At 31.3% G+C, this 12,106-nt stretch overlaps 1 protein-coding gene across 1 annotated transcript; it reads left to right on the forward strand.

The window, feature by feature from the left end:
- Positions 1 to 3,640: 3,640 nt before the first annotated feature.
- LOC123272284 (collagen alpha-2(IV) chain-like) lies at positions 3,641 to 10,140 on the forward strand. Its single transcript, XM_044738982.1, has 5 exons — positions 3,641 to 4,039; positions 6,762 to 7,390; positions 8,830 to 8,914; positions 9,675 to 9,793; positions 9,944 to 10,140. The coding sequence occupies exons 1-5, from the start codon at positions 4,020 to 4,022 to the stop codon at positions 10,138 to 10,140; spliced, it is 1,050 nt and encodes a 349-aa protein (XP_044594917.1). The 5' UTR covers positions 3,641 to 4,019.
- The last annotated feature ends 1,966 nt before the right edge of the window (positions 10,141 to 12,106 follow it).

The raw sequence follows: 12,106 nt of genomic DNA on the forward strand, positions 1-12,106 counted from the left end.
GTTTAACAAAATTCTTTATTTTCCACTCCCTTTTACAGTTGAAATAATGGCCAAGATAACAACATATAAAATTTCATGGATAACAATCACACTCACACTCACTCTCATACAGTATATTTCACGCTGTCCAGCTAGAACCTCACGTGGTTGCAGTACCCGATGCCTACTGGACTCTCACGGTACTCTATCTACTTCGCGTCGTCCCCTGGACCTCTAACGCTACTCTAACTTAGTTCGCGCGGTCTCACGGACTCTCACGCCACTGAGCTGGACCCGGACGTGACTGCACACGTTGTCCACACAGCGCACGCTGTCCCCCAAACTTCACGCTACTCTAAGAGAACTACCCCGAAGCAGGATAGCCCCTTTACTCACACACAAACACACTCTATTCCAATTCCAATAATAATAATAATAATAATAATAATAATAATAATAATAATAATAATAATAATAATAATAATAACGCTTGAATTCCAATTTATAACTAATTTCCAGAATATTATTTTCCTAATTAATATTTCTAAAATTCTTATTCATCATTTTCCGAATTATAAATTACAAATTCCTATTATCTAAATTACTGCCGTATCTTCAACTTCTACAACAATAATTATCCAAATTAAAATTCCAATTCATCGAGGATTAAATCCATTCACTATGTCCGAGAAATTACTAAATAAATTTTAATCTTTATTTTAACAAAATTAAATAAATTCCTATAATCGAGTAAACTTAAATCTTTTATATTATTTAATTTAATCCAAATTATTTTATTCCGACCTATTTTATCTAATCCAGTAATCAGCAGTGAATTTTACTAAATTTATTTTCCAACGCAAAAGTGAAATTTGACAAAAGATTATTCTATTGTATTTTATTATGTGTTTCTTAAAACTTAATATTTCATTTTACTTGAGTTTATTTTATTTCAAACGAACGGAGACAATTTTGTTTCGACCTTGAATGTTCTCTACTAAGCGTTTTCGCGCGGGACAAGATGGCTGACGCTCTCGCTCGGTCTTGCGTCTCTGTCGCAAGTTTTTAGTGTAATTTTTTTTTCTGACGAATTTTTACAATTTTTATTTTCTACTCTAACTTGACAGTTCTATTGATTCTAATGATAATTCCTGATTCTAGTTTTAATTTCCATTATGACAAATATTAAATAATGCGCCAAATAATTTATTACAAATAATTTTAGATCGGAATAAATTGTAGTCTTAAATAATTTTAATTTAGCGGTTTACTCAGTTTCATTGCTATTGGCTTAAGCCAAATTATTATTCAAAGATTTTCAATTAATAAATTTTACACATGGCGTAAAGATCTGGAATTAATAACCCGAACTAAATGCCTATAGTATTATTAACCCCGACAGGCCTACGTGTAAAATTAGTAATGACCAAGACAAATTATTTCCCTAACAAATTAATCAATAACCCGAAACCTGTCCTGGTATTATTAATTAATTGTTTTATAATTTTCTCTAGTATTAATATTAAATTTAATTAATTAATTTATTAACTAGCGATTGTGACCGAACGCGAAATGGCGGTGACCTTCAGCCGACGTGTTGCCTGGCTGACGCCGCAGACCCGAGAATTAAAATCAGACATGATATTTGTCATTAATTGATTAGTTTTTGAAATTGATCAGTGCATCCGTTTAAAAGTTATTCCAAAAAATGTCGGAGTTATGTTAAAAAAACACTTGTTTCCAAATATTTTATCGAGGATATCTCTCGAACCAATCAACCGATTTCTACGTTCTTTGCGGCGATCGACGCGGTTTTTTAAGCTCTAAAAATAATTTCATATCATCAAAAACGATCCGAGAAGAAATGACAAAGTTATGTGAAAAAAACACTTTTTTCGGTTTTCTTTCGTTCACGATATCTCTCAAACGAATCAACCGATTTTGACCGTATTAGCGACGATCGGTGTGGTTTTTCAAGCTTAAGGGCGGATTAGTTTTTGAAAGTGATCGATATAGCCGTTTAAAAGTTATTCCAAAAAAACCACTTTCAAAAAAAAATTTTTTCTCATTTTTTTTTGAGATTTTTTAAAATTTCTCAAAATCTATCGGTCCGAATCGGTTCAAATTCGCAGGAAATCTAAGTTTGAGGGAACTCTTTAGAATGCCGTTTAGTAGATTCCGATCGGTTTAGTCGTTCAAAAGTTATAAGCGAGTCACATAGTCACACAAACATACACACACACACTTACACACACACCCATGCATACAGACATAGTGACAACATCGCGGGGGTAGTCAGGGAAGCTTTCTATGACCTCAAAACGTCGAGATCTGATGAAAACTCGATTTTTGCAAAACGGGGTGAAAACAATATCTTCGATTTTCTTAGCGGGAAGTTAAAAAAATTTCAAAAACCAAAAAAGTCGGGAAAATTAAAGTTATAAATAAGAGAAAAAAATCTATTAAACACTGCGTACGTCATTTAAAGATTAAAAAAATCCGATACAATCGAACGACAGTCTGTAATTCGAAAATATGGTTTCGTATCTTCTCTTTATTTATTTATTTATTAGATTTATATGCCAAGGCTTATATAGCCGGATGGAAAATTGTACAGTGTCTAGTATAATTAATGAATTATAACAAAAAGTGTAATTAAGTAATAAGACAGAAACAGTATAATAAGATGTAATACAATAACTTATGAATGACATATTAGTAACTTAAAATAAGCCAAACTGAAAATATTTAATAGGATTACAAACTGTTTGATACTTCAAGATTAAGAAAAAATTCGAACGCTTTATTTTTGAAACTGTCAAGGGAATGGGAGTTAATAATATCACGCGGTAATTCTTGCCATAGACGAATACTGGATATAATAAAAGAGTGCTTAAAGGTAGCAGTGGCGAAATTAGGCATTTCGAAAGAGATGTAATTATTCTTATTCTTCTTATTATTCTTTACATGCTATTTTTAAAAAATTTAAAAATTTTGTCAATTTTTCAATTCTAAGATCATATTCCAGCTATGAAAATGCCCTCAAGTCATTAACAATCGTGTTTAATAGATTTTTTTCCCATATTGATAACTGTAATTTTTCCGATTTTTTTGGTATTTTGAGATTTTTTTTTTATTTTTAGCGCGCGCTAAAAAATTTCTAGTAGAAATTTATTTCAATGTCGATGGTTCATTTTTTTACATCGACCATCGATGTTTCGATTCCAAAAAAAATTGATGTTTCCCCGAAAAAACATCGATCGTCGAAACATCGATGTATATCGCTCATCCCTAGAGTGTACTACCATTGCTGCACACATATCACTACCGGGCTTCCGTAAGGGTAGCGCTTTCTTATAAGTCACTAGAACTAGAATTTAATTTGCGCGCGGAAGCGCGCGCCTCATATTTATTATCATGATATATTTATGTGTCGTTTATGTATATTATATTCACTTTCAACCAATCAGAATGAGAATAAATATTTTCAACCAATCACATCACGAATAGATTGGTTTCACATACATTTCATTTCAATTTTATTATGGGATTGATGAGCCAACTAGGCTTCTGTAGTATTTGGTCTTTCGTCTTTCGTCTTTTGACCTTTCTAGTGGTGACATCATACCAAGATTTCCAATAAATTACAATAGACCACGTGTAAATTATAACCTTATAAAAGAAAAAGTATAATTGTGAGGTGAAATAAAAAATAGATATTACCAAGCTGATTAATACTGAGTTAATACTGAGATTAATATTGAGTTACATATCAATATAAAACGAATACTTAAATTTCCCGGGCATTATTTTAGTTTAATCACGAGTTACCATTCTTTGGATTCATTGGTTAATAAAAAATAAGCCACGCTTCTTTAGGATCCACTTTGAATAGTTTCCTACTTCAGAGACCGAAATTTTATAGAAAGCTTACTCTAGAATAATACAGAGATAAGAGTACCATTGGCTAATCAAAGACCTAAGACAAACGTAAATAAATAATATATATATATATCATAAAACACAACAAGTATCGAAACATGGAACACACGCAAGACAGGTAAAATTAATTAATTTCATTTAAAAATTATAATTATTAATAATTGTTAGTGTTAAGGTAGTTAGGCCCTAAAAGCAAGAAGTAGTTGAATACATAATACACACGCTGTTAAAATTTAGAGACGATTTACCACGTCTAACCGAAGATAATTGCAATTGAAAATGACATTTTTACAAAGGCGGTATGGGAAAAGAGAGAGAAAACCGCGAGTTTTATTATTTTTGTATTGAAGAAATTTTAAGAATTTCACGAAAAACTAATATTACTTAGATTAATACATGTATAATTACCCTACAAAATTCTGGAATTCCCTACCACATAGTTTTTGAGAAATCATTGATAAACTAGTAAAGTACATAAATAAAGTCATGTGTGGAAGTAAGTGAGCAATAGCCCGAAAAAGAGGCAACACTAGCGCGTGACGAAGACAGCAGTAGCATAAACTATAGGTTGGGAAAGAACTACCTTAAATATAACTTCCTATTTATAAAAATTTTGATTTTGCACGACTCATGATGCGAAGCATCAGAGAGTGCTTTACGATCAAAAAATTTTTTTCGCCTCATTTTAGCAACTATTTTTAGTATTATAGCCTTGTTAGTTCACGGAATCAAGATATTTTGCATACTATTGTCGAGATAATTTAATGGAGATTAATTCCATACTTTCTAAAAATTGATTTACTGCAATAGAAACGGAAAAAAACATCAAAATAGGTCAAAAAATTTTCCTGTCTGTCATGGATGAAACCCCGGAAACACTGTAACTTGTGAAAAAATCAATTATTTGAGTTAAATTTTTTTTTTTTAATTCTAATCGACGATTGTAGGTCACTGAATGCGAATGGTTAATTAATTCAGTGTCGTTTAATTACAATCCGAACAAAAACAGTTTCACTGTAAAAAAATCGCGCCAAGTCCACGTTCATAAGACTATTAGGAAAAAAAAAATTTTTTTTTTCTTTGCAAAAAGATACAAAATAAAAAAAAAGGCCATTCGGCAGCCGAAATGGAAGTAGATTTTTCAAATAAAGGAAATTGATTTTTAATAAAATAATCTAATAACACTATTAATGTATAACTTAATTTATGAATTAAAAACAAAATTCAATAATAAATTTAAAACTATTTAGAACAAATTTTGGAAAAAAAATGAACTTTTGAAGAAAAAGTTTCTCAAAGAATTGCAAAGATTATAAAATTTGAATTATAAATGACCAAATTTTAAATAACTGCTTAGGAACAACAATTTGCAAATCAATCAGATGTTTGAAACCGGATAAAATTTTAATTGAAGACAACAATATATAGAACTAATTTGTGACATATTTACTGACGAATTACCTGAAAACATTACACGAAAGACTAATCATTATCGTAATTATTGAATTTACATCATGGTTAAGCTATGATGCCGACAATAATTCTAAAACGGCTGCAACAGTAAAACTGTTTCATTAAACGAATTCTAAAAGGAGTAATATTGAGGCTATTACCACTTCTGAGTAGTGGAAATCGAAGCTTATTAAAAGAGCTTTACGATGCATTTTACCGAATTTCGATATCTTGTCTCGATCAGTAATTATATCAAGTTGAAGTAGTAAAAACATCAATTTTTACGATTTTCAAAATTTCAAAATCCTGTCATTTCCAAATTACTCGCCCGATTAAGCTCATCTTCGAACTTAACCTTGGTCTTGATCGATAGATAAAGCATGTTGAGTTTGAGAAGAATCGGTTATAAATTGAAAACGCTATCTTGCTGACAAGCCGCGTTATATCGTATAAATATATATATATATATATATAAACTTTTGAACTATATACATTTTCTGACTCAGCTCGACAAACTGAGTCAGAAAACGCCTAAATTTTTTCAAAGTTGCGCCATGAGGACGGCTGCAATAGTTAGATTTTTATAAAATCTACTAAAAATTAAAAAATCCAAGTAACCGATATGATTGTAAAAATTAAAAAAAAATTTTAGAACGTATTTAGTGTGCGTGGTTGCAAAATATTTTACTTTTAATGAAATTCGTAAAATCTATTTATTAGGACTTTAAAAAAATTGAAATACACAATGACGCACGTGAAATTAATTAATACGGTGAAATAAATTATGAATTACTGTTATAATAAACAAATTAGGGAAAAAAAGTACCGTAGAATTAAATAAAATTTCGCAACCTCAAAAAACCGTTCTGCTTACAGTAAACACAGTCGGTAGTCTGGCGCTCCGCTTACAACGGATTTGAACGGAACTTGGCGCCAGATTCTACCGAATCTGTGGATTAATAAAAAACGAAAACTACAAGACTGTATATCTATATACAGTCGACGCTCTCTGTATTTGACCGCTCTCTGTATTTGGCCACATTCTTCCTCTGTATTTGACGATTTTACACAGCTCTTATAGACAAGGACGAGTCAAATACAGAGAGCGTTGACTGTATATCCATGTAAAATTAACATGGATGGTGATATATCTATATCTATAGATATTATATACATTTTATTCCACCAGGGGCGCTTGTGCAGTACCTTCCTACTATAGCTGTTTTTTCGGCAATTAATTTTGAACGACTTAAGTTTTTTTTTTTTTTTTTTTTTTTTTTATATTTCATAATTAAATGAGCATTATGAGTCGTGCACTTTTTGATTTTCCAAACTTTTTTTTATTTAAGATACTGTAAGAGATGACTAACAAATTTAATTTTTTCTAGCACGCTAAATATGCAAGATATACCAAGTATGCAAACACAATCAGGAAATTTTGAATATATTGGACAATATGAATTTCTTGGAGATCTTGGACAACCAGGACTTCTTGGAGATCTTGGACAACCACGACATTCAGGACTTCTTAGACCTGTTGGACCATCACTACGACATCTTAGACAAACAGGAAATCTTGGATATTATGAACATCTTGAACATCATGAATATCTTGGACAACCAGGACTTCCTGGAAATCGTGGACAACCACGACAATTAGGACTTCTTAGACCTGTTGAACCAGCACTAAGACGTCTTGGACAAGCAGGACATCCAGGACAACCAAGATTTCTTGGCTATCTTGGACAACCACGACAACCAGGACTTTTTGGACCTCTTGGACAACTACGACATCCCGGACAATCAGGACATCTTGGACAAACAGAAAATCTTGGACAAACAGGACATCTTGATGGACAAACAGGACATCTTGATGGACAAACAGGACATCTTGATGGACAAACAGGACATCATGGTCCTCTTGGACATCATAGACCCAGGCCTGTAGAGATGCCGTCCCTCGCCAAGTTAAATACGTTGTTTTTTGATGCCTTGCGCATTAGCAGCAGCAGCTCAGGTGTTTTACTTTATGATTATAAATTGAAACTTCTTTTTAATCTCTAATTAAAATAACAAAATTATTAGAAATGAAATTTAAGTTTCTTTTTGAAGCTTCTATATATTTTTTATTTTTTTTTGACGTAACAATTAATATTAATTATAAATAATAATAATTATATCAATTATCAAATAACTGTATCAATTTTTAATTAAAATTTTATCAATAAGTACTTTTTACTTTTTAGAATAATTTTTTAATATTTAAAATTTTTTAATTTTTCAATACAAAATGATAAAAATTCAATTCAATTCATAAAAGTATGCAATTTTTCATCTATTTTTATTTATGACGTTATCACGCAAAACTATCGTCCGTAAACCGACTTTACATAACAGAAAACTAATTTTTTTTTTCACAGATGTCAACCAAATTCCGAATCAATCGTGCACCGTTTGCATACTCATTCGAGAGATACGAAAAATCTATGAGCGGGCTTTGAATGTTAAAATCGAGTACCTAAACAAGTCGAAGAATATAAATGTGACTGTCAACAAAATAATGATGTTGATGCAGGAAGAGGCAGCAAATGACTCATTTCTGATGGTCACCATAAAACTGTCACCCTGCGATCATGACGAAGCGGACAGAGTTTGGATAAATAACTGTGCAAGCATGTTATCATTTATTGACCTAAAAGCCGAATTCATCCAACAAAGCTGTATAAATAGTAATAAACAAATTACCTGAATAAATATTAATAAGTTGTATAAACAAAAATACTAATAAACCAGTTTCGAAAACCTAAAAGTACATGCCTCATAATCTCATTTTCCATAAAAAAATTGATTAAAATAGAATACGAAAAATATTTTTAAACCTTTCGCGCCATTGTCCACCCAGAAAAGAAAAGGTACTGCGCATGTATTGCAAATAGACCTTATTTAAATAGATATAGATATACGAAACGATTATTGCATTTGTAGTTTATTGCTAATTATAAATAAACTACATCGAATCAGACAGTGATCTTCAAAACGACTTAGTATTAAATAATACTGAAGCGTATGAAAAAAAAATGGACTTGATCAGTTAAGTTTTTCGGCAGTTATCGTGTTCACGCCAGTTTCCATACATACATTTGACACCCGGACGTCCACGGAATAATTTTTTTTACTTATTTAAAAAGCAAAATGTCTTTTAAAAATATCTTAAGTGTTTTTCCGATAATAATAAAGTTAGTCGACACTTTTAATTTTTTTATTTTCCTTAATTTATTAATTTATAACTAAAAAATATTTTTAAAAAATTGCACTTATAGTTTTTGAAGTTTTTAACAAATGAAAAAAAATTATTTTTATTTTTTTGTAGTAATTCTTTAATAAAAAAAATCATATAAATTTTTAGATGTCGGCTAACTTTATTTTCATGTTTTTCCATGAGATATGCCTATTCAGTGCGTAACCTGCGACATATACTTGCAAGTCAGCATTCGAGGCAGATTGCCGCGCCACAGCATTTTCCGAAACATCCGGAGAGAGGGTAAGAGTCCCGAAACTCGAGTGCTAATTGGGCATGAGTTCTCCTCCCAATTAACAACTAAGGGACTGCCAAAATCTCGGACCCAAAAAACTGCTGGGTGTTTGCTCTTCCGTGTTTTGACCTTTCTATAGTGGTAACATCATACTAAGTTTTTCAATAAGTTACAATAGACCACCTGTAAATTAACTTTATAAAAGATAAAACATTATAAAAGAAAAAGTATAATTGTGAAGTGAAATAAAAAAATAGATATTATTAAGCTGCTCGATGAAAATCACTAAAAAACTTACATAGCTGAGCAATACGGAGTAACAAGAACTGCAATTTACTAAATACATAAGGCTCGTGTGACAAGAGTTACATATCAACATAAAACGAATATTTAAATTTTCTGGGCACTATTTCAGTGTACTGATGAGTTACCATTCTTTAAATTCATTGGATCATAAAAAATAAGCCACGCTTCTTTAAGATCTACTTTGAATAGTTTCCTACCCCAGAAACTTTATAGAAAGTTTACTGTAGAATAATATATGAGCACCACTGGCTAATCAAAGATCTAGAACAAACGTAAACAAATAAAATACATATCATAAAACACAACAAGTGTCAAAACGTGCAAAACAGGTAAAATTAATTAATTTCATTTAAAAATTATAATTATTAATAATTGTTAGCGTTAAATATAACTTGCTATTTATAAAAATTTTGATTTTTAAGATACTGTAAGAGATGACTAACAAATTTAATATTTCTCTAGAACTCTAAATATGCAGAAACAACTAGAAAATGATGGAGCCAGATCTCTATACCCGTTCATCATTGCGTCCATCAACAGTCTTTTCGAGCCCTTGGACCATTACGGTACCTGCAGCTCAGGTATTTTACTTTATGATTATAAATTTAAACTCTACTTTTCAATCCCTAATTAAAATAATAAATTAATAAAACAATTAATATTAATTATAAATAATAATAATTATCGCGTAAAACTATCGTCCGTAAACCGACTTTATATTTAACTTTTAGCTGCTAAAATCGCATACTTAAACCGGGTAAGGAATATTAATGTGGACGTAACCAGCTTAATGTCGTGGACGTGGGAAGCGGAAGCAGGAAAAGGATTTCGGAGAGTCTGCACACAACTGCCATACTGCCGTGATGCCCTAAAGGACGAACTTCGTACATTTGCCACGCCTCCCATTTCCCATAATAAAATTGATTAAAGTAAGATACAAATATTTTTAAATATTTCGCGCCATTGTCCACCCAGAAAAGAAAAGGTACTGCGCATGTACTGTAAACGAACCTTATTTACATAGATATAGATATACAAACGATTAAAGGATTTTTAGTTTATTGCTAATTATAAATAAACTACATTGAATTAGATAGTGATTTTCAAAAAGACTTAGTATTAAATAATACTGAAGCGTATAAAAAAAAAATAGACTTGATCATTTAAGTGTTTCGGCAGTTATCGTGTTCACGCCAGTTTCCATACATACATTTGACACCCGGACGTCTATGGAATAATTTTTTTTTTATTTATTTAAAAAGCAAAATGTCTTTTAAAAATTAAAAATATCATAAGTTTTGAAACTAGTGTTTTTCCATGACATTTATGTGTAAATATTGTTCTAAAAATGCGATAGAAAATAAATAGAGACAATTTTAGTTCAAGAAATCGCTGGATTTTTGTAAGGCGAGTGTAGAGCACAACCTCAACCGCTTCGGCGCTTATGATGCGTGCAAAACTAAGATTACAGCATTAATTATTTATTGTTTTCTTCTCATTATGAGCATTAATAATATTAGCATGTAGACTTCATGCAATTTTCAGCCGGCTCGGCAAAAAATGATCAGACCTGACTATGCCTGTTCATATTCTGCCCTGTTATGACAAACGACGTATTTCGAGATACGCTGTTTTGTCATAAAAAAGCTAAAAAGGTTTTTTTAATGTCACTTAATGATAGGATATCATCAAAATTTTACTAATTTAATTAATTATGCCAATAATATTGATTGAATGTGCGTATAAAAGAAATGAAAAAAAAAAAAAAAAAACGTATCTGTTTTGCATTGGAAATTAATAAAACATTTAATTCTTCGAGTTACAGCGTTTTGTCATAACAATTTCATTTATTTATCAAAATGAACATTAGTTTCTTAAGATAAAAAAACGTTTCTCGAGTTACAAAACGTTTTGTCATGACACACTGATGGATTTCTTTATAGTTAACAATATTTGTTAATATTTAACATAGTATATTACACACCTAGGGAAGTAAAGTAAGAAATGTCTCAGATCAAATGTAATTGTTGGCCGAGGCGAAGCCGAGGTCAACAAACATGTGGTCTGAGGCTTTCTTACTTTACTTCCCTAGGTGTGTAATATACTATTTTTGATCGACCGAGGCAGAAAGCGGCAACTTCGTTTAGCGCAGCGGGCCGAAAGTTGACGCTTTCTGCCCGTCGAGCAAAAAAATCATTTTCTGCCCTCCAGGCGGAAAGTGGCAACTTTCGGCCCGCTGCGCTAAACGAAATTGCCGCTTTCCGCCTCTGTCGGACAGAAAAATAGTATACAAACCTATGGCAGGAAAATAATAAATATCTCACATCACATATATGTCGACCTCGGCTTCGCCTCGGGCAACATATATGTGTTCTGAGACATTTCTCATTTTCTTGCCACAGGTGTGTAATATACTATTATTAGAGATATCGAGTTACAAATGCCATAAGGGCGTACTAAAAATTTTTTTTCGGGAATCGACGTAGTTATGCCTAAAACGGGCAGAAATGCAAAAAAAGTTTGGAAAATCCAAAAGTGCACGCCTCATAACGCTCATTCATTTTTTAAGAAAACAATTAATTGTGTAATTTATTAAAAAAAAAAAAAAAAAAAAAAATTATAATTAAGTAATTTCTTACAGAGTATTTTTTATTTTTTTTTTAAACATCGGCGCCCTTTTTTCTTGTCATATGCGCACGCAGTCTAAAAAAATCTAACTTGATCAAGTGGCGCCATAGTTTTCACGTGACAAATAAGAAAAGTTCGTTTGGCTTTGTACGATTGTATCGTAGTGAATTTTAATAAAAATTCAATAAAAAAAAAAAATACGTAAACTAGGCCACTGATATGAAATACGGACCCAGTTCATCGAATTCTTAAACTAATAAAAAAGG

The sequence above is a fragment of the Cotesia glomerata genome, linkage group LG9 (assembly GCF_020080835.1).
Source record: "Cotesia glomerata isolate CgM1 linkage group LG9, MPM_Cglom_v2.3, whole genome shotgun sequence".
NCBI classification, from domain to species: Eukaryota; Metazoa; Arthropoda; class Insecta; order Hymenoptera; family Braconidae; genus Cotesia; species Cotesia glomerata.